The 25422-nt window shown below is 40.5% G+C and overlaps 1 protein-coding gene across 2 annotated transcripts in view; it reads right to left on the reverse strand.

Moving 5' to 3' along the window:
• LOC118396254 (FERM domain-containing protein 4A-like) overlaps nucleotides 1-25422 on the reverse strand; it is a 232967-nt gene that overhangs the window by 195193 nt on the left and 12352 nt on the right. Inside the window, exon 1 of one of the 2 annotated variants that reach the window (XM_052465818.1) lies at nucleotides 7015-7345. The exons of the other annotated variant lie outside the window; for it this stretch is intronic. Within the exon in view, the coding sequence (XP_052321778.1) occupies nucleotides 7015-7047 (33 nt within the window). The 5' untranslated portion in view covers nucleotides 7048-7345. Of the gene's footprint in view, nucleotides 1-7014; nucleotides 7346-25422 lie in introns of those variants that run through there. 2 annotated transcript variants of the gene reach the window in all.

The raw sequence follows: 25422 nt of genomic DNA on the forward strand, positions 1-25422 counted from the left end.
ATTACACACTACAGAGGGTACCACAAGGTATGTGCGTGTACACTATAATATACAAAGTATATAGTGATTATACCTCCATAGTCTGGTGCAGATGCTGTAAGCTTCTGAGTCAAACAGACAGAAACAGAGAGAGAGGGGCGGGGGGAGAGGGAGGGTGGAGAGACAGCAAGAGACAGAGAGAGACAGATACAGAGAGAGAGAGAGAGAGAGACAGATACAGAGAGAGAGACAGAGAGATTAAAAAAAAAAAAAAAAAAGTTTACCTTTATCCAGACAAGTCAGTTAAGAACACATTCTTATTTTCAATGACGGCCTGGGAACAGTGGGTTAACTGCCTGTTCAGGGGCAGAACGACAGAACGACAGATTTGTACCTTGTCAGCTCAGGGGTTTGAACTTGCAACCTTCCGGTTACTAGTCCAACGATCTAACCACTAGGCTACGCTGCCGCCCCAGAGACACAGAGAGAGAGAGAGAGACAGATACAGATTGAGAGAGAGACAGATACAGAGAGAGAGAGATACAGAGAGAGAGAGACAGATACAGATTGAGAGAGAGAGAGAGAGAGACAGAGAGAGATATAGATACAGATACAGAGAGAGAGAGAGAGACAGATATATATATATATATAGAGAGAGACAGATACAGAGAGAGGGGGACAGCAAGGGACAGGAGAGACAGATACAGGGACAGAGAGAGACAGATACAGAGAGAGAGAGAGAGAGAGAGAGAGAGAGAGAGAGAGAGAGAGAGAGAGAGAGAGAGAGAGAGAGAGAGAGAGTGAGAGAGAGAGAGAGAGAGAGAGCGTGAGAGAGAGAGCGTGAGAGAGAGACAGATACACAGAGAGAGAGGGGGTGGAGAGACAGCAAAAGACAGAGAGAGACAGATACAGATACAGAGAGAGAGAGGGAGAGAGTGTGAGAGAGAGCGTGAGAGAGAGAGCAAGAGACAGAGAGAGACAGATACAGAGAGAGAGAGAGAGTGTGAGAGAGAGCGTGAGACAGAGAGAAAGAAAGAAACTGAAATAAAGAGTACAATAAAGAACATTGAAGTGAGATGCTGTACAACAATGTGTTTCCAAGTATTTTTCTGGCTCCAATTGTAAGCAGTGAATGCAACATCAAATCCTTCCATTACTGCAAATACTGTAGTTCCAGTGACATCGTCCAGTGTTTGTGTGTGTTCTGAACTCTGCGTAGCTACATAACTAGACAAAGAGACATTAAAGTACAGTCCAATGATGCTTGTTTATTTCAAATGTGATGCTTGACTGACTCGGATAACTGCCATGGCTACTGATGGATAAGAGAGAGATAGAGATACTGTATATAGAGAGTAAGAAAGATGGAGAGATTGAGATAGAGAGAAAAAAGGAAATAAAGAGATATGTTGTAGTGTACCAATGAAAATACTTATACTTGAATAACCCAACACAAACCCATTCAAATGTACAGTATACTGTGTGAAACACAGACCTTCCATTAGCAGACAACTGTCATCATGTCTGACACTCCAGTCAATGAAATCCATGGATCTCCCCTTGGCTGTTTGGTTTGGCTTGGCTGGGATGGATATTGAGATGGCATCTATACATTTAGGGCTGGTTGGATGGGGATTGCACACTGCGAGAGATGGCTACGGTTGACTATGTGCCATGGCTGTCTGACCAATGTTATCCCCCAAACCCCTCCTAACCATCCTAACCCCCCACTAACTCTACCCTTGGCTCGGCTCACAGATAGATCTGGATAAACCTATTACAGAGATCAGATGACCGCTAATAGAGAGAGAGGAGAGAGAGAGAGAGAGAGAGAGAGAGAGAGAGAGAGAGAGAGAGAGAGAGAGAGAGAGAGAGAGAGAGAGAGAGAGAGAGAGAGAGAGAGAGAGAGAGAGAGATTTGGCTAGGGCACTAGAACAGTCTGCAGCACTCAGGCTCACCCTACTAGTTAAGTTAAATTTCTAATGTTTGCTGAGGAGCTGATGCTTCTCTCCCCAACCAAGGAGGGCCTACAGCAGCACTAATATCTTCTGCACAGATTCGGCCAGACCTGGGCTCTGACAGTAAATCTCAGTAAGACAAGAATAATAGTGTTTCAAATAAGGTCCAGTCGCCAGGACCACAAATACAAATTCCATCTAGACATTGTTGCCCGAGTGTACACAAAAGACTATACATACCTTGGCCTAAATATCAACGTCACAGGTAACTTCCACAAAGCTCTGAATGATCTGAGAGACAAGGCAAGAAGGGCGTTCTATGCCATCAAAAGGAACATACAATTTGACATACCAATTAGGATCTGGCAAAAAATAATTATAAAAAATAATTGAATCAGCCCTTTATGGTTGTGAGATCTGGGGTCTGCTCACCAACCAAGAATTCACAAAATGGGACAAACACCAAATTGAGACTCTGCATGCAGAATTCTGCAGAATTGTCTGTGTACAACATAAAACAACAAATAATGCATGGAGAGCAGAATTAGGCAGACACCCGCTAATTATCAAAATCCAGAAAATAGCCGTTCAATTCTACGACCACCTGAAAGGAAGCGATTCCCAAACCTTCCATAACAAAGCCATTACCTACAGAGAGATTAACCTGGAGAAGAGTCCCCTAAGCAAGCTGGTCCTGGGATTCTGTTCACAAACACAAATAGACTCCACAGAGACCCAGGACAGCAACACAATTAGACCCAACCAAATCATGATAAAACAAAAAGATAATTACTTGACACATTGGAAAGAATTAACAAAAAAACATAGCAAACTAGAATGCTATTTGGCACTAAACAGAAAGTACACAGTGGCAGAATACTTGACCACTGTGACTGGCCCAAACTTAAGGAAAGCTTTGACTATGTACAGACTCAGTGAGCATAGCCTTGCTATTGAGAAAGGCCACCATAGGCAGACCTGGCTCTCAAGAGAAGACATGCTATGTGCACACTGCCCACAAAATGAGGTGGAAACTGAGCTGCACTTCCTAACCTTCTGTCAAATGTATGACCATATTAGGGACACATATTTCCCCCAGATTACACAGATCCACAAAGATTTCGAAAACAAACCCGATTTTGATAAAGTCCCATATCTACTGGGTGAAATACCACAATGTGCATCACAGCAGCAAGAGTTGTGACCTTTTGTCACAAGAAAAGGGAAACCAGTGAAGAACAAACACCATTGTAAATACAATTCATATTTATGTTTATTTATTTTCCCTTTTGTACTTTAACCATTTGCACATCATTACAACACTTTATATATACATAATATGACATTTGTAATGTCTTTACACTTTGAGTGTAATGTTTATTGTTCATTTTTATTGTATGTATCACTTTTGTATGTTATCTACCTCACTTGCTTTGGCAATGTTAACATATGTTTCCCCAAAAAAGCCCCTTGAATTGAATTGAGAGAAAGAAACAGTGTGAGAGAGAGAGAGAGAGAGAGAGAGAGAGAGAGAGAGAGAGAGAGAGAGAGAGAGAGAGAGAGAGAGAGAGAGAGAGAGAGAGAGTGTGAGAGAGAGAAATAGTGTGAGGGAGTGAGTGTGAGAGAGAGAGAGTGAGTGTGAGAGAGAGAGAGAAATAGTGAGTATGTGGGCAATAGATTGAGAAAGAGTGAGAGAGAGTGACGAGTGTAGCAGTGTAGCAGTGTGTGACAACACCATCAGGTCATCTGATTGGATTAAACCCTGCAGAACTGGTTGTGGACTTACACAGTGCCATGTATTCATGGATACCTAGGGAAGCCAGGCTTCCCCAAATATTTGACCAATAAAAGAAAATAGAAATGGTAAAATTATTTATCTCTGTGTTTTACCTCTGTGTTTTCAAAAAATGTCATCAATTTGCAAGCGGCTGAATCTCACCGGACAAATCATCTGAACAATGGAAACAGCGCCCCTCTGTCTCAGTATGTGTAGCTCATGTATCTGAATGTGTCTGGACCAAAAGAGTATGACATGTTGCTGCCATAGCATTTGATTGATTGATGCCAGCAAGCATTTGGACTCCCTTGATACATTTTAAAATAAAATAATTAGCCAATCAGCATTGAGCTGAGCTCAACTGTGGGTTGTCCTGGTGCATCAAAACACCCCCCCCCGAGGGAGGCCAGTTTGGATTTGGCTTCACACAAATCAAATATTGACTTTCTCAGCAAAACATCATTTTCAAAAAAACATGTCTGCTTCTACTCTGCTTGTGTTGATGTCCTACAGTTGCTAGCTTGTTAATCAGCCCCTTCCTAAGCCATGGATGGAGACAGGGATTTGGACTTGTTTTTGACTTAATTCTCTGTACAGCCAATGATTATGACAGTGATTCTGATCTAACCATAAATGAATATGTTGTGTCACTGGCCTGAGATGATTGAAGTTCAATATGTATCCTAGTAGTCTCATGTTAACTAGCTAGCTAACTTAGCTGGTTCATTGTTACTCAGCCAGGAAGTCAGGCTAGCAAGCATTTTATCTAGGTAGCCAATGAAAACAAAAACGAGAAGTATACTGTATGACAGAGCCATAGACCGCTTTGCCAACATGAAAGAGAGGAGGATGGCATTGCTGTTCAACTATTCTACAAGTAGGATGAGTCCAAGAAATAGTTTTAGTTGCGCACGCACGCACATACACACACACACACACACACACAGAAATCAGTACCCTGGACAGCTACCAGATATTTAGCAACATTGATTGGACTAAATCGTTTTTGGTATCTTTAAGTTTGTTTCCAGTGTGTTGAACTAAGCATATTTAGCCTTAGTGATTTGATGATGTTAAAATGTTGAAGTGTAAATGGTGCTGGATTAGTGGAAGCAGTGCTCCTGTTGTCTTTGTGCTGACTGGAGGTAACTCCCTGGTTCTACATCAGTAGTTGTTTAGTAAACTCTTGAAAACAGTAACTTGCTTGACCACACTGCAGGTCATATAACTTTCTGTTACATGTAATATTTGCTTTGTGGACTTCACCGGACAGATGTTTCTCTCTGTTTTTGTGATGAAACAAACGTATGTGTAGTTGAACTTATTCCGCCACTGCGTGACTGTCTTTTTGTTGTCACAGCCTTATTGTATATCACGGTGGTGTATGAACAAATGGGTTATAGAGCAAACAATGGAAATATCACAACATGGGTTTTAATATAGTGCTTTTACTGGCTAGGCTTCCTCAGTGATATTACCCACACACCTCTACTGCTCACAGACCGGGGTCAAAATGTTTAGTGGAGAGGATTAGATCAGTCTCTCTATGACACACACACACACACACACACACACACACACACACACACACACACACACACACACACACACACACACACACACACACACACACACACACACACACACACACACACACACACACACACACACACACACACACACACACACACACACACACACACACACACAGGGTTGGAACTTCCTGTGTTACATGTTCATTAAAATAATAGTTGTCCTCATCCGTGTGTCACACCATCCTACCAACCTATCAACCTATCATCCTACCAACCTACCATCCTACCATCCTACCAACCTACCATCCTACCAACCTACCAACCTACCATCCTACCAACCTACCATCCTACCATCATACCAACCTACCATCCTACCAACCTACCATTCTACCATCCTACCATCCTACCATCCTACCAACCTATCAACCTACCAACCTACCATCCTACCATCCTACCAACCTATCAACCTACCAACCTACCATCCTACCAACTAACTTACCAACCTAAAGTAGCTGAAACTAGCTTGACTTCATTACACAGTCAATCTACATCTAACGGTTTATAGCCAACAGCTTGGATTTACACCTTCACCACTCAGTGTGGCTGGGAAAAGCTGATAACAGATTGGAGAGTAGAAGGGTGGTGGTGGTGGGGGGGCACAGGGAAGAGGTAGGGGGTGAGGGGAGTGAGAGAAGGGGGATCCTGTGTAAATGACCAGCTCTGAAAACTACACAATCCCTCAGCCCACTGTAGAACTGTGTGTGTGTGTGTGTGTGTGTGTGTGTGTGTGTGTGTGTGTGTGTGTGTGTGTGTGTGTGTGTGTGCGTGCATGCGTGCGTGCGTGCGTGCGTGCGTGCGTGCGTGCGTGTGTGAGAGAGAGAGGGAGAGATGACTACTCACTGCATATCTTACTGCACAGAGGACATTAATCATCAATACACTGACAAACATAGACCACCACTCCTCCTCTCCATTCCTCTCTGATGATAATATGAAAATGCGATTTTATCTGGACACAGTAGCAGCATCAGCACATTGGTCATAACCATATGTATTACAGCATTTTAGGTTACAGCAGCACTGCCCTTCCCAATCTCTAGTTTATACTATGATGTGTACTCACACACACACACACACACACACACACACACACACACACACACACACACACACACACACACACACACACACACACACACACACACACACACACACACACATTCTATCTTAAACTCCCCCTTTGTATGGAACAAATGGAACTGTAGAGAGATAGGCACTGCTGTGAACGGGCACTGAGTCATGCTTTCAAAGGTTCCCCTTGTTTAGCCAAACACACACACACACTCTCTCACACACTTACACACATACAGTGTACACACACACACACACACACACACACACACACACACACACACACACACACACACACACACACACACACACACACACACACACACACACACACACACACACACACACACACACACACACACATGTAAACCTGATTCCTCACAGCAGTACTTCTATCTCCAACATTCTGCCCATCGCCCCTAGCAACATCCTAATCTTTCATTTTGCCTCTCGCATCTATGATCACCACAGTGAGAGTAGCATAAGAATTGTCATGGCAACCGAACCCTGTAAACTCATATTTCAGGTTCATCATCACCATAGTAACATAAGCTTGGAAAACTAGCACACACACATGCACAAGGGCACACAAGCACACACACACCCACATACACACCCACATACACACACCTACCCTGGTCCTCATAGGAGAGAGGAGTCCTTCCATGTCAGATCCTGGTAGTGATCCGGTCAGTCAGTATATTGTGTTCCAGATAAATAGATCCTGTTAGGAACGTTGTTAGGAATGCTGTCTCATCATCATTCCTAGTATCTCCAACACAACGCTCCCAATCCACCCTGAGACCAGAGGAGACTGAAGGAGAATGTGTGTGTGAGTCCTCTCTCGTTGGCACGTGCACACATACACATACAGAGGGGTGCATAGAAGGAAAGGACAAACTCGCTATGTGTCACTCTCCACGGTAGCTTCAGTGTGCAGTGATGTTGGAAGATATCTCTCCCTCGCTCTCTTTCTATCTCGCTCTCCCTCTGACCCGCCTCTATCTCTCTCTCACTCTGCCTCCAGCTACATTTGTTCCCTTCACCGTGACAAACGAGCGTTGGTCTTTTTCACACAGCACAGCTCTCCAAGCAGTGCTCTCTCTCTCTGTCTTTCTTTCAACTCACATGGTTGCACCCTCCCTCTCTTGTTCTCTTGCCCTTTTCCCTCCTAATTTCTATCTCCCTATTGCTACCCCTCCCTTGTTCTCTCCGGCTCTAACCCTTGGCTGGGGTCATAATGTGTGTGTGTGTGTGTGTGTGTAAGGGTCATGGGGTGTCTTCTCCAGAGCTTGATTGTTACCCAGACAATAGAAGCTCTAAAATCCCTAGCAACCTGATCCCCCTCCATTCTCTTCCAATACTGGGGATGATTCACACACACACACACACACACACACACACACACACACACACACACACACACACACACACACACACACACACACACACACACACACACACACACACACACACACACACACACACACACACACACACACACACACACACACACACACACACACACACACACACACACACACCACACACCACACACCACACACCACACACACACACACACCTTGGGATGCTCAATATGAAATTCATGCTTACATTATAAGGGTATTCCATTCAGTTGATCCCATAATACAATGTAAAATCACTGCAAAAGACATTCTGCCAGAATTCCCACAGATCAAAATTCTACCTAGCTAGAAAATAATCATATATACGGTTTATACAGTCAGTGAAAACTAACTAAACCCCCTGGAAAGTGGACACATTTGGACACATGGATATTTGAGCTAAATTCCAACCACATTCATCGATAAAGCTAAGCCAATTTAACAAATCACACAAAACATGTTTTACTTTGAAAATGTCATTTCCTAATGCGGAAAAGTGAGAACAGCCCTACCTTTACATCACATGAAATGGCTAAAGTTAGAATCAGGTGCACCAAAACAGGTGCAAATGATTAGAGTAACTTGGGAGGGTCCAGCCTTCCATAAAGATTAGAAACTTGGTCTGGTTTCGGTCTTAACCATATGGGTGTGTGGTAACACATCATGCCAAGATCAAAAGACCTACCCGAGGCCCTCAGAAGAAAGATTATTGAAGCACATGAGTCTGGGAGGGGCTACAAATCAATTTCCAACCAATTTGAATAATAATAACATAATTCCATTGTTTGACGGATCATCTACAAATGGAGAAGATTCCAGACCACTGGCAATCTACCTAGGACAGGTCATCCCACCAAATTCAGCCCAAGAGCTGACTGAAAGATGCTCATAGAAGTCTCTAAGAACCCCAGGGTAACATCAAGAGATCTACAGGTCTCTCTTGCCACGATCAATGTTGAAGTGCATGAGTCAATTGTCAGAAAGAGACTGCACAAACTTGGCCTACATGGGAGGTCAGGAAGGAAGAAGCCTCTGCTCTCAAAAAATAATATCAAGACATGACTGACGTGTACCTGGGTAAAGACCAGTGTACATTTTAGGGGTATTGGAACAATGTGCTCTGGACAGATGTGTCAAAGGTGGAGTTGTTTGGCGAAAACAAAACACTGCCTTTGAACAGAAGAACATCATCACGGTAAACGGTAAACGGTAAAGCACGGAGGCGGTGGCATTATGGTTTGGTGCTGCTTTGATACCCCACGGCCTGGCCAACTTGCCATCATTGAGTCAACCATGAATTCCATTTTGCACCAGAGAATTCTTGACGAGAATGTAAGGCCATCTGTCAAAAAGCTGAGGCTGAACCAAACATGGATCTTGCAACAGGACAATGATCCAAAACACACAAGCAAAGCTACAACAGAATGGCTCAAAAATAAGAAATGGAGGGTTATGGAATAGCCGAGTCAAAGCACAGGTCTCAATACGGTTGAAATGCTGTTGGGGGACTTGAAGCAGACTGTGCATGCAGAAAGCCCTCGAACATGACACAGCTGAAGCAGTACAGTAAGAATCCTCCCAGTCGATGTAAAAGACTGATAAACAGTTACAAGAAACGGCAGCATGAAGTTATTTCAGCCAAAGGGGTCAATTGAAGCTAGGGGTGTGCTTATTTGTTCCACACTATTGAATTCCATTTCTGTAGATTTTTTTCTGAATACATTTTTGCAGAGCATAATGTTTCAGTGTCATTTGTTAAATTAGGTTACCTTTATCTGTCAGTAGTGTTGAAGGGAAGATTATCTATCCATCTGTCCTAATATGCACTTACTTTTTTACATGACTGTATATATATTTCATTATTATTATTATTCAGGTGCAAGGTAGCATATCGATCTGTGGGAATTGTAGGTATTATGGGATCGACTGAATGGAAGACCCCTATAATGTACACTATATATGCAAAAGTATGTGGAAACCCCTTTAAATGAGTGGATTTGGCTCTTTCAGGCACAACCCATTGCTGACAGATGTAAAAATGTTGTATATAGCCATGCAATCTCCATACATAAACATTGGCAGTAGAATGGCCTTACTGAAAAGCTCAGTAAGCCCAAGATCACCATGCGCAATGCCAATCATCGGCTGTAGTGGTGTAAATCTCGCTGCCGTTGGACTTTGGAACAATGGAAACATGTTCCCTGGAGTGATGAATCACTCTTCACCATCTGGCAGTCCGACAGACAAATCTGGGTTTAGCAGATGCCAGGAGAACACTACCTGCCCCAATGCGTAGTGCCAACTGTAAAGTTTGGTGGAGGAAGAATAACGGTCTGGGGCTGTTTTTCGTGGTTTCGGCTACGCCCATTCATTCCATTGAAGGGAAATCTTAACGCTACAGCATACAATGACATTCTAGATGATTCTGTGCTTCTAACTTTGTGGCAACTGTTTGAGGAAGGCCCTTTCCACTTTTAAGCATAATAATGCCTCCGTGCACAAAGCGAGTTCTCGAGTTCGAGAATGGTGTGGGAGATATTGACTGGCCTGCACAGAGCCCTGACCTAAACCCCATCGAACACCTTTGGGATTAATTGCAAGTCTAGTGGAAAGCCTTCCCAGAAGAGTGGAGGCTGTTATAGCAGCAAAGGGGGGGACACAAACTCCATATGAATGATTTTGGAATGAGATGTTCAACAAGCAGGTGTCCACATACTTTTGGTCATGCAGTGTATTTAAATATATATATATACAGTAAGGACTTTTCTTTCTTTTTGCTAATTTTTACATTGTACAATAATAGTGAAGACAAAACTATGAAATAACACATATGGAATCATGTAGTAACCAAAGCAGTGTTAAATAAATCAAAATATATTTTATATTTGACATTCTTCAAAGTAGCCAGCCTTTGCCTTGATGACAGCTTTGCACACTCTTGGCATGCTTGTCCGTGTCTGTAGAGTAGAGGGGACCTACAAGGTGAAGCCTCGCCTCTGCGCTCCTAGCGTCATCTCAGCGGTACCATGGCAACAGCATCATTCAACAATGAGAGAGCGAGAGAACGACTGAGACCATGAAGAGAAAATCTCTGAATCTGGGAAATCTCTGAATCATAGTATTGAACAACATCCTGTCATTCCTATCTTATTTAAAGATTCAAAGACAGGATGAGTCCCAATGTGCCATTACAGAAGCAAATTTGAGTAGTTAGTAAATAGTTAGGACACTATAGTAAGGTTCCTGCCAATTTGAAATCTGCTAATCTTAATAGCGTGCTTGCTGTATAACCACACTGTTGCTGGTTCAATACCTGCTCTGGCTCAAACGCAACAGTGATGAGAGGCAGTCCCGTAGTACTGGAGAGTATAAGGAGATTAATTAGCAGGATGTCTTTAGCCTGGATTCTCTCTGACCTAGTTACACTCACAGCACTAGGAATTCAATCAAACCGTCTGGAATCACACACACACACACACACACACACACACACACACACACACACACACACACACACACACACACACACACACACACACACACACACACACACACACACACACACACACACACACAATCACCCACACAATCACCCACACAATCACCCACAAGCGCATACACACACCCACCCACACCAATGGAATTACCACAGTGGGTCATTAGTATCACTGTGCCATTTAATTCAAGGTTAAATTATATCCTTGCTATAGCAGTCTAGATAAAAATGTATAACACGATGTGATCTGAAATTACCCTCAAAGTAATGACCTACACCCTGGCATTCATGGTTTATGGATTTAACATTATGTTAGTTGGAGTTATACTTATGCTGGAAATGTGGACCTTTGGTCACTATAGAAGAGGCATATGACATTCACACTAATGTAGAGCTGTAAACCAGGTAGAGTTAAGGTGGATTTTTATTCATGTTACATTTCCATGAGTGTGATGAAGCCATCATAATACAGTAATGTGGATGTGTGTGTGTGTGTGTGTGTGTGTGTGTGTGTGTGTGTGTGTGTGTGTGTGTGTGTGTGTGTGTGTGTGTGTGTGTGTGTGTGTGTGTGTGTGTGTGTGTGTGGGTGTGTGTGTGTGTGTGTGTGTGTGTGTGTGTGTGTGTGTGTGTGTGTGTGTGTGTGTGTGTGTGTGTGTGTGTGTGTGTGTGTGTGTGTGTGTGTGTGTGTGTGTGTGTGTGCACGTGAGAGTGTCTGAATTGCTATCCCTACAATTACCACTGGTGGCTGTGGGACCAGTAATTGATTCGTGCCGACAACCAGGCAATTTACTGCAACACTGATACACTATCGATTTACCACTGTGACTGGACGACACAGACATCACTGCCCAATAACGCACAGAGATGGTCAATACCTAGAAAGCCTCTCTAACACAACTGGAATACTCATCTCAACTTCACCAATACCAATTACAAAAGTATATCTTAAGTATAACTCCAAAATAAAACCCATGTGAAACCAAGTCTAAATCTATCCAACATATCTCTAAACCTCATATTTGAAGCATTTACCGTAACAGTAAATAACTCAACAACTCAGTTCAACAGCGGTCGAGGAGTCATCTTGTCTCTCCAGTCCTCCAGAGGTAAATTAGGGTTAAATACAGATCTCTGAAAGGGAATCCAATAGGGAAGAATAATGGAGACGAGATAATCGACTGATTGTGTTCCCTCTCTTCCTACTTTCCTACTCTCTCCTTCTCTCGCCGCAATTCCCTATTCATTCTACCAACACTCTCTCTGTGTCACCCTCTTTCTCTCACTTTCCCTCGCTTGCTCACTCTCTTCTCTTCCTCTCTGTATCTTCTCTATCTCATTGTTTCTTATTTATCTCCCCATGGCTAAGTCTCCTGCTCTGTAAATCTCCATCTTTACAATCACATTTTTCTCTCATTCAATCTACATTTCCACCTGAATCCCTTCCCAATGTTTTTAATTGGGCGCTGCTATCATCTATGGACCATCTCTGATATCACTGGGGTGACTTCTAGGGGTTACGTGTCATACGTCTTGATGTAGTACACCATTTGCACGTGCATGCGTGACTCCCACAGAAAGGAATTTAGCTGCTCACTTACAAGCTATGGTAACTGGTCTACAAACGTACACACAGAGATTTCTAGAATATGTAAATAACGTTATAATGAAGCGAATTAACATATCATTCATTATGCAGACCCATTTAGATCTGGATTAATGTTAATACAAGGTTTTTAGGGGGAAAAGCTCATTTGAACACATTATTCAACTATATGATTATTATATGGTCCACAACACAATCACCCATAAAGACAAGCCAATTCACACAACTATGTGATAGACACACACACACACACACACACACACACACACACACACACACACACACACACACACACACACACACACACACACACACACACACACACACACACACACACACACACACACACACACACACACACACACACACACACACACACACCTGCTCAGGACCTCAGACTGGGGCAAAGGTTCACCGACAACCCTAAGCACACAAGCAAGATAACGCACTTGTCGCTTTGGGACAAGTCTCTGAATGTCCTTGAGTGGTCCAGCCAGAGTCCGGACTTGAACCCGATTGAACATCTCTGGAGAGACCTGAAAATAGCTGTGCAGCAACGCTCTCCATCCAACCTGACAGAGCTTGAGAGGATCTGCAGAGAAGAATTGGAGAGACTCCCCAAATACAGGTGTGTCAAGCTTGTAGCGTCATACCCAAGAAGACTCTATGCTGTAATCGCTGCCAAAGGTGCTTCAACAAAGTACTGAGTAGAGGGTTTGAATACTTGTGTAAATGTGATATTTCAGTTTTAAATTGGTTTATAAATTGGTAGAATTGCAGGAAATTCCCTGTAAAAAATCTCTGCCCAATGAGCTAATTGAGTAGTAATCTCTTTGGGTAATGTGTTGAGTCCAGCAATTAAGGAGAATGAGAGGGTCAATTAAAGATATTGCAGAAATGTTGTATTTGAAGCACCACTCCCTGCAGTTTCCATGATGTTGCTACGGTAATCAAGCTGTTTTTACCATTCCTTGTTAATGTTGCTTCTGCGGAGAGAACGTTTTCTAAACTAAAACTCATAAAGAACTACCTAAGAAGCATTAGGCTCTTGGTCTGATATGGGCTTTTGAGCACTTGAGTAAGCTCCACTCACTGCACTGGCACCTTTATGGCCTTGACCACTGCATTTAGTCACCAATATCGCCTTAACCTTTCAATCAGTTATTTCTTCATTTCTTTAAGTCACTTTTTCTGTCACATTCCTGAAACACAAGAAATAAACACTCAGCATCCAAGTATATATGGAAATTAAAAAGGTTTATGAATCATTTTTGGGAGGGTTACTGTCAAAATGGTGGACATTAATGACGCACGGGCATCCCAAAGCTCGTGGGCCCCTCCACCTTGTGGGGGCTGCGGGGGTGTCCGGTACGCCAGTGATGCTTGTGTTTACTGAGAAAACGTTCGAGAACAAAGGTGAAATGTTCCTTCCAGTCATCGCATTGTCACGTTATTTCTATTCATGAGATTGTTAGAGTATACTGTATATGTATATGAAGATTGTATACTGTATATGACATCAAATCAAATCAAATGTATTTATATAGCCCTTCGTACATCAACTGATATCTCAAAGTGCTGTACAGAAACCCAGCCTAAAACCCCAAACAGCAAGCAATGCAGGTGTAGAAGCATAAATAAGCATGAATAAATCAAATGTTATTCATCGCATGGTCTTAAATCAACAGGTGTAGACTAACAGTGATATGCTTACTTTCGGGCCCTTACCAACAATGCAGAGATATAGAAAAAAGAGAAATAGAAAAGTAAAACACGTAATAATAAAGGTGATAATAAATACACAGTGAGTAATAATAAAGGTGATAATAAATACACAGTGAGTAATAATAAAGGTGATAATAAATACACAGTGAGTAATAATAAAGGTGATAATAAATACACAGTGAGTAATAATAAAGGTGATAATAAATACACAGTGAGTAATAATAAAGGTGATAATAAATACACAGTGAGTAATAATAAAGGTGATAATAAATACACAGTGAGTAATAATAAAGGTGATAATAAATACACAGTGAGTAATAATAAAGGTGATAATAAATACACAGTGAGTAATAATAAAGGTGATAATAAATACACAGTGAGTAATAATAAAGGTGATAATAAATACACAGTGAGTAATAATAAAGGTGATAATAAATACACAGTGAGTAATAATAAAGGTGATAATAAATACACAGTGAGTAATAATAAAGGTGATAATAAATACACAGTGAGTAATAATAAAGGTGATAATAAATACACAATGAGTAATAATAAAGGTGATAATAAATACACAGTGAGTAATAATAAAGGTGATAATAAATACACAGTGAGTAATAATAAAGGTGATAATAAATACACAGTGAGTAATAATAAAGGTGATAATAAATACACAGTGAGTAATAATAAAGGTGATAATAAATACACAGTGAGTAATAATAAAGGTGATAATAAATACACAGTGAGTAATAATAAAGGTGATAATAAATACACAGTGAGTAATAATAAAGGTGATAATAAATACACAGTGAGTAATGATAAAGGTGATAATAAATACACAGTGAGTAATAATAAAGGTGATAATAAATACACAGTGAGTAATAATAAAGGTGATAATAAATACACAGTGAGTAATAATAAAGGTGATAATAAATACACAGTGAGTAATAATAAAGGTGATAATAAATACACAGTGAGTAATAATAAAGGTGATAATAAATACACAGTGAGTAATGATAAAGGTGATAATAAATACACAGTGAGTAATGATAAAGGTGATAATAAATACACAGTGAGTAATAATAAAGGTGATAATAAATACACAGTGAGTAATAATAAAGGTGATAATAAATACACAGTGAGTAATAATAAAGGTGATAATAAATACACAGTGAGTAATAATAAAGGTGATAATAAATACACAGTGAGTAATAATAAAGGTGATAATAAATACACAGTGAGTAATAATAAAGGTGATAATAAATACACAGTGAGTAATAATAAAGGTGATAATAAATACACAGTGAGTAATGATAAAGGTGATAATAAATACACAGTGAGTAATAATAAAGGTGATAATAAATACACAGTGAGTAATAATAAAGGTGATAATAAATACACAGTGAGTAATAATAAAGGTGATAATAAATACACAGTGAGTAATAATAAAGGTGATAATAAATACACAGTGAGTAATAATAAAGGTGATAATAAATACACAGTGAGTAATGATAAAGGTGATAATAAATACACAGTGAGTAATGATAAAGGTGATAATAAATACACAGTGAGTAATAATAAAGGTGATAATAAATACACAGTGAGTAATAATAAAGGTGATAATAAATACACAGTGAGTAATAATAAAGGTGATAATAAATACACAGTGAGTAATAATAAAGGTGATAATAAATACACAGTGAGTAATAATAAAGGTGATAATAAATACACAGTGAGTAATAATAAAGGTGATAATAAATACACAGTGAGTAATAATAAAGGTGATAATAAATACACAGTGAGTAATAATAAAGGTGATAATAAATACACAGTGAGTAATAATAAAGGTGATAATAAATACACAGTGAGTAATAATAAAGGTGATAATAAATACACAGTGAGTAATAATAAAGGTGATAATAAATACACAGTGAGTAATAATAAAGGTGATAATAAATACACAGTGAGTAATAATAAAGGTGATAATAAATACACAGTGAGTAATAATAAAGGTGATAATAAATACACAGTGAGTAATGATAAAGGTGATAATAAATACACAGTGAGTAATAATAAAGGTGATAATAAATACACAGTGAGTAATAATAAAGGTGATAATAAATACACAGTGAGTAATAATAAAGGTGATAATAAATACACAGTGAGTAATGATAAATTCCCTTCACACAACAGCGTTGTTGAGTACTTTGGCTGGAAGGTCATTCTAGAATGGGCATTAAGTAAGGGACTATCAACGAGGGACTATGCACTCTATGGAAAATAAAGAACAACATGGAAGGTGTGTTCCACGACACGCTAGCGGAACAAACCTTCTACGCACATAAAGCCCCAAGTTGATGACCTATTTTATACTCTGGCTATAATTTAACACATTTGCCGCTAGAAATGTGTTCATTTATCTGTAGAAATGTGTTCAACATCCACTGAAGCAGCTGGCAAGTTTACTAGATAGCAACATTAGTTGCCGTGCTAACCAAACAAACAGACTTGCTAGTTTAGCTAACCAAACCATCAGTCCTATCTTGCCATTATGAAAATCAAATTCAACAAATCCAATAATGTTTTCAATTTGTCTTTTGCTTTTAAAAGCAGCTCAAACATAGAACATGTAAGAATGAACTGTAGCCATTGAATTCTACCGTGCAAATATACTGGGCATTATAGGGAAATAATGCATGTTCTAGAATGCCCTCCAAGCCAATCAGAAACAAGTATTCAACAATGCCATGGCATATTTAAGCAATAAGGCACGAGGGAGTGTGGCACACGGCCAAAATACCACGAGTAAGGGATGTTTTTAATGTGCGACGCAACACGGAGTTGGCCATATACCACAAACCACAAACCCCCGAGGTCCCTTATCGCTATTATTACCAATGTAATTAGAGTAGTAAAAATACATGTTTGGTCATACACGTGTTATACGGTCTGATATACCACGGCTGTCAGCCAATCAGAATTCAAGGCTCGAAACACCCAGTTTTTAAGTGTAGAGAATCGTTGCCCCATCTAAACTGCTGTGAAATTGTCACGCCCTGACCTTTGTTGGCCTGGTATGGTTCCCAATCAGAGGCAGCTGTCTATTGTTGTCTCTGATTGGGGATCATATTTAATTACGCTGTGCCTTGGTCCATTCATTCAGACGATCGTGACAGAAATATATTTTTAATAACCAAAAATATTGTATTTTCAGCTTGTTTGAAGCTGGTGTACAAAACTGAAAGTAAAAGATGCAAAAATGAAACTTAAGCCTGGGTTAGTATAGAAATAGCGCACATAGAACAGATTTACCACTTCTTAGATTTGCTTTCAATGAGAATGACACATCTATAACTCAAATTTCTTTGTGAATGTGGTCGAATTGCCGAAAAAGTTACATATTGCTGCTCAATTCAAAATTGAGGAGTAGAAGCTATTTATATCAAATGTTTTTATATTTTTGAATGTTTTATTAAAGTCATTTCCTGAATTGATTGCCTTCAATTCTAATTGACCCCAGCCCTGCAACCCTGTGTGTCAATGTAAAGCATCTGTGTGTAGCTGGTGAGATGAGTCAGGCGCAGGACAGCAGATATGAGTAATGAAAGCAATTCTACTCAAATATATCACAATACACGTCGTAGAAATACCACAAATATGGACCGCAATACAATAAACAATTACTCACAAACAAACATGGGGGAACAGAGGGTTAAATAATGAACAAGTAATTGGGGGATTGAAACAAGACGTGTAAGACAAAGACAAAACAAATGGAAAATGAAAAGTGGATCGGCGATGAATAGAAGGCCGGTGACGTCGACCGCTGAACGCCGCCCGAACAAGGAGAGGGACCGACTTAGGAGGAAGTGGTGACAGTCATCATTCCATAAAACATCCTCTATGCACCCTTCACCTTAAACCATGCCTTTATACACCCTATACCCTACCTGTATACCCATCTACAGCCTTTCTGTCTCCTGTTCTCTCCTCCTTTCCCCTGGAAACCAATGTCTTAAACTTTACCAAGTGCCCTACACTGATCTACAATGGCTTCATGTCTGTAATAAAACACCAGACTGTGTGTGCATGTGTTTACACGAGCAAAATTGTGTAAAATCCACAGCACAGACAGACATAGTAAACGTGTAATTTTCTGTGTTTCAATTAAAGACTGCAATTACATTCTACAGAAGACATGCTAATGGCGTACGCCTGTTAGCCGCTGCTAAACAAGCTGCAGAAAGCACAGGACTTAATAGCAGCAATTATCAATTAGAAGACATCACAGAAGGGAAATACATGTTTAAGTGATTCTCCTTTCTAAACGATGTCTCCAGCTTGTGATTGATATTTTCTAACAGACGTGATCAATGTGAGACTTGTTAAGACTTGACATTCATGCATTAGGCTATTATTAATGGACCTTCTGAGTCGTTTCAGTGAGCTGGAGATTTTGGCTCTGTTCACCAAAAAGAACTCCCAAATGACTCTTTGTTCAGTAGTGCTTAACAATTGACAATTGATGAAAAAACATGAAAAAAAGCAACATGTAATGTAAAGCCTAAATGGTTGCCTACCATTATGTCTGATCGTGAAATATGAGTACAAATAAATGTTTACCTGATGAAATTAGATTGCGTGTAAACAAACATTACAGTTTTTATTGTACACACTGTCAAATCGAGCTAGGATCAGAATAAGGCTCTTTCCTCACTGCCTACTGAGGAATTATCTTCAGAGAGTGTTTTTATGACTTATCTACAGATAATCATTTCTGGAGCTAAAAAGCTGTAGTTGCAGTACACACATTTGGGAGCCAAATGAACGGCCCTGTCACAGATACGATTTGGTTCCCAACGTTCGCCATCAACCCATCACTATGAGCTATTAAAATGGAATGTATGGACTTTTCAATGTGTAAACCAACCAAACAAGGTTACTTTTTTATACAAAAACATAAAATAAAATAAATTGCTTGTGTGCATGTCCAGATACTTGCAAGTGTGAGCATGTATGAGTGTGGGGGGATTGGACAGAGACTCACCTGAACAGGGAAAGGACAGCGAACAGCACATGTGGAAAGAGAGAGTGCTGATAGAGTTAGTCATTCTTATTACAATTTCCTTTGGCAAATGTAACCACACTTTCCACATGGCTTGTGACATTTAAATGAATTGAATGATAGAGAGAGAGATAACGTCACATTCAATGTTCATCGGTTTGTTCATTGTTCATGGCAGTGGTCTGAAGGGAGCGACCCAGAAAGTCAATATGTGACTTTGTCACACTTTTACAGCTCACTCAATCTCCCACCACACAGAACAGCTGCTTGCTCATATAGCTTCTCTGTTAACGCGGGTGAATAGCTTCGACTTGAGAGACATGAAGTGTGTGTGTGTGACATTGTCTGTTATATATTTCCTTACTTTCTTAACTGACTTGCCTGGTTAAATAAAGGTAAAATTAAAAAAATAAAAAATAAATATGAGCTCCAACCTGGCTTTAGGAAATCCCATTCCACCAACACTTGACTACTATATCTAACTCACCGCATAAGGAAGGGAGTAGACCGAGTGAAATGTTGTGGTATGTTTATGCTAGATCTCCAAAAGGCATTTGATACAGAGGATCATGATATTCTGTTAATCAAACTAAAAGCCATGGGCTTTAACAACTTAGCAGTAAAATGGGTTAGCTCTTATCTGCAAGGAAGAAAACAGATGGTGGATGTGGATGGGACCCGGTCTAAACCCAAAATCTTGAACCAAGGAAATGTGCAGGGTCCAACTTTCTTTCTGTTGTATTTAAATGATCTTAAATCTGCCTTTACAGGTGACCTTTTTCTTTATGCAGAAGATTCTGCACTGCTGGTTTCCCCAAAATACAAAATGTGGTTGAGAAAGCCCTCAGTGCTGAACTTCTGAAAGTCAGTAAATGGCTATATGACAATAAGCAGTCACTTCAAAACAGTCCACCTTGTTCGGGTCCAACATTAAACTGAGGAAATCTCCTGATTTTAAGGTGGTAGTAGGTGACATAGTAGTTACAGCAAAATATTCTGTTAATTATCTTGGATGTGTGCTAGATAACCATCTGACAGGGGAGAGTATGGCGCAAAACGTTATGTCCAAAGTGAACCATAAAATTAGGTTTCTGGCAAGAACCTCCAAATATCTGGATAAGAATGCAATGGGGGCATTGGCAGGGGCTCTTGTTCAGTGCCACTTTGACTATGCATGCTCTTCCTGGTACAATAGTGCCCCCAAGTTAATAAAAAATAAATTGCAGACATCAGAACAAATTATTCAGGATTATTCTTAAACTTCCAGCTCTTACGCTTCTTGACCATTCCCTCTTTGAAAGCCTTAAATGGCTCAAAGTGGAAGAGAGTGTCTCTCAGATTAAATTGTGTCTTGTACTTAAGATTATCCACTGTTCTGTGTCCTCTTGCTCAGTTGTGCACTGGGGCCTCCCACTCCGCTTTCTATTCTGTTTAGAGCCCATTTGCGTTGGTATGTGAAGGGTGTGAAGAGTGTAGTACACAGCATTGTACAAGATCATCAGTTTCTCAGCAATTTCTTGCATGGAATAGCCTTAGTTTCTCAGAACAAGAATAGACTGACAAGTTTCAGAAGAAAGTCTTTGTTTCCGGCCATTTTGAGCCTGTAATTGAACCCACAAATGCTGATGCTCCAGATACTCAACTAGTCTACAGTTGTATTGCTTCTTTAATCAGCATAACAGTTTTCAGCTGTGCTAACTTAACTGCAAAAAGGTTTTCTAATGATCAATTATCCTTTTAAAATTATAAACCTGGAACATTGGAACACAGAAGTGATTGTTGCTGATAATGGGCCTCTTGACGCCTATGTAGATATTCCATAAAAAATCTGCCGTTTCTAGCTACAATAGTCATTTACAACATTAACAATGTCTACACTGTATTTCTGATCAATTTGATGTTATTTTAATGGACAATAAATGTGCTTTTCTTTCAAAAACAAGGACATTTCTAAGTGACCCCAGACCTTTGATTGGTAGTGTAGATTTATATTGTCTAATGAATTCAACCAATCAGTCAATCAATCTGTCAGTTCTATTGAGGGAGAACTTCAATTCCTGGGCTGGAATTAAATCACTATGCGTTGCTCTAAGGGTACAAAGTATGGCTGGGAATTGCCAGGGACCTCACCATACGATATTATTCTGATACTTAGGTACCGATACGATGTATTGCGATTCTATGTGTATCACAACTTATCACAATGCTTTATGTATTGCGATTTGATACTGCAATTGTACTGCGATTCGATGTTCCAAACATATTGCTCACTACATGTTTGCTTCAGAGGGACTAATAATACAGTTTTGATCTTTCATAGAAGTAAAAGTGCTGAAAACATGTTGGCTTACCATTTAAAAAGAAGGCCTACCTGCAGGAGGAGAAATACAAAAGTTGTGGCACAGGTACAGCCAACTAGCACTAGCTTTTGTCAACTATCTATAAAAAAAAGGGAATCGATACATTAAATCAATATAATATCGTCAGAAATAAGGTACTGTATAGATGTTTCCCCCCATTTCAAAGCACTAACAATTTTTATCTATCAATTTCTACTTAATATACTGTACCATTGGTTGATATTCCCATGACCAGACCAGCGTTCACTATTGAAAGCTGGGAAGTCCGTTAGCTAGCATTACACCACCATATCGACTGCAGAGAAAGGTTCAATATCATATTGCTTACAAGCTCTAGATACCAGCAGTCCAAAGCCAATACCTTGTAGCAGGGCTATTTCTGGTAGCACCACAATCACAGTCATTATGAGCAATAACCTGGTTCCTCCCTCCACACATCCCAGAGGAAGAATGTGTTGGCAGAGTCAAAGGACTAGCGTGCAAAGTGAATATTTGTATTTATTTATTAAAACAACAACAATACAATACGAAGACAATGTGAATGGCCGCCCATCAGTGGGTGCTCTCGCCCCCACCCTCCCCGAGATGCCGGCAGGGCAAAGCCCCCGCCACCAAAGGATTTTTCCAAGAGTAGGAATATTGACAGACCTGAGCAGAATGTAGCTGAGGAATTACAACAGTAAGCCAGACTCTACTGGTTAATTACTGACTAAATCAAATAACAACATTAATCATCAGACATTATACAAACACCGTGGTCATGTTGGAGAGGGGAGATGAACTAGATTAAATTGATAGATCTATAAATGAGTAGGAATTAAACACAAACACACAATCTCTCACTGGTCCTTTTGGTTTGCATGCTTGCCTATGCAGCACACATGCCTTGGTGAACCATGCCCATGTGATGAGTACCTTGCTGCCTGATATTTGAAGACTTCAACTACCAGAGCTATGTGTCAGGAGTTAACCAACTCCCAGGCCATGTTTGAGAGAGCAGGGCAGTTGTCAGGCATAGGGACTTGCTTTGACATTTAATCTAAAGTTCATTAACCAGCAATCCCTTACACACACACACTCACACGCACTCACACATACTTGCACACACACACACACGCACACACACACACACACACACACACACACACACACACACACACACACACACACACACACACACACACACACACACACACACACACACACACACACACACACACACACACACACACACACACACACACACTCACACACACTGAAGTATCCTAAACTACCCTGTGGTGTTGGAGGTACATGAAGGAAAAGACCTTCATCCTTCTCAACCAAACTACCATTCAGAGAGAAAAACTGTCTTTCTCTATACTGCAGAAAGGGAGAGAGAGAGAGAGAGAGAGGAAGAGAGAAAGAGAGAGGAGAAAAACAGAGCGAGGATAGAGTGAGAGTGAGAGAGAAAGAGAGAGAGAGAGAGAGAGAGAGAGAGAGAGAGAGAGAGAGAGAGAGAGAGAGAGAGAGAGAGAGAGAGAGAGAGAGAGAGAGAGAGAGAGAGAGAGAGGGAGGGAGGGAGGGAGAACCAGTGTGCTCCTCTATGAAGTCCCTCTGGCTCGGTCTCCTAGCAACAGTTGTCAGGGGCAACCCCCGGCCTCTGCAGGCGACACACCGTGCTTTGCATCTGCTGTGTGTGTGTCTGTGTGTCTGTGTGTCTGTGTGTGTGTATGTTCTTGTTTTTACTATCCTTGTGGGGACACAAAGTCCTCACAAAGAGAGTAAAATAAGGAGAACTCTGTGGGGACATTTCACCATAAGGTAAACAGCTATTTTAGGCTTAGAGGTTAGGGTTAGTGGTCTGGGATTAAGGTTAGGGTTAAGGTTAGGTTAAGTGTTAGGGTTAGAGGTAAGGGGAAATAGGATTATGAATGTGAATGAATTGGTTGGTTCCCACAAGGATAGTAAAACAAACATGTGTGTGTGAACCCAGTAATCACGTAGCCGAGTGTCTATATGGCTCAAACCATTCAGTGTTCGTATTTCAAACTATAGGTTCGTAATCATCATCATCTGTCAGTACGGCATATGACAGTCATGATGCCACATGCAGGGCATTGGCATACTGATTTGCAGTGCTTAATGTTACCTATGTTAGCATGACCCATTTCTGCACTGATGCTCTCTCTCACACACACACACACACACACACACACACACACACACACACACACACACACACACACACACACACACACACACACACACACACACACACACACACACACACACACACACACACACACACACACACACACTATTGTACAATCCAATAGCCCCTCACAGTCATGAACAGACACTGCCCCCTACTGCTAGGCAGCATGTAAAACAGCTTAAATATTGTGAGGATGTGAGGAAGAAGCCATCTGAGATGTCCAAACATTCATATTGTCCCATATACAGACCTGGGTTTCAACACGCTTGTGTTCCATGCTATGTCTGTCAACTACACTGAGTATACCAAACATTAAGAACACCTCCCAAGTACTGCCCCTCAGAACAACCTCAATTTGTTAGGGAATGGACTCATCAAGGTATCAAAATCATTCCACAGGGGTGCTGGCCCATGTTGACTCCTATGCTTCCCACAACTGTTGGCTGTGTGGTGGATCATACTTGATACACACGGGAAACTGTTGAGTGTGAAAAACCCACCAGCGTTGCAGTTTTTCAAAAACCAGTGTGCCTGGCACCTATTAACATACCCCGTTCAAAGGCACTTGGATCTTTTGTCTTGCTCAGTCACCCTCTGAATGGCACACATACACCATCCACGTCTCAATTGTCTCAAGGCTTAAAAATCCGTCTTTAACTTGTCTTCCCCCCTTCATCTCCCCTGTAACTATTCCCCAGGTCGTTGCTGGAAATGATCATGTGTTCTCAGTCAACTTACCTGGTAAAATGAATCAATTGAAGTGGTTGCACTGATTGTAGTGGATTTAACAAGTGACATCAATAGGGGATCATAGCTTTCACATAGATTCGCCTGGTCAGTCTATGTCATGCAAAGAGCAGGTGTCTTTAATGTTTTGTATGATCAGTGTATGTTGTAAGGGACAACATCAGACCTAGAGAAAACATTTCTGGTTAGTTTTATAGTTGGCCATCTAGTTTATTCACCATCTATCTACAAATAACAAGGTTCAATTGAATGATAATTTTGAATGTATTTAATACATATGATTATGAGTAACTGTGTTACTGCTGTTATTACTGTGGTAACAGTCCCTCAGCTCTGATTGGAATGTAAATGTAGAGAATCTAATCACAGTCTTCCATAATTATAATAAATGTAATCATCCTATTTCATTCCCCTCATTGACTTGTATTGTATTTGTTATGGATCCC

This window comes from Oncorhynchus keta, chromosome 17 (genome assembly GCF_023373465.1).
Source record: "Oncorhynchus keta strain PuntledgeMale-10-30-2019 chromosome 17, Oket_V2, whole genome shotgun sequence".
Lineage (NCBI taxonomy): Eukaryota > Metazoa > Chordata > Actinopteri > Salmoniformes > Salmonidae > Oncorhynchus > Oncorhynchus keta.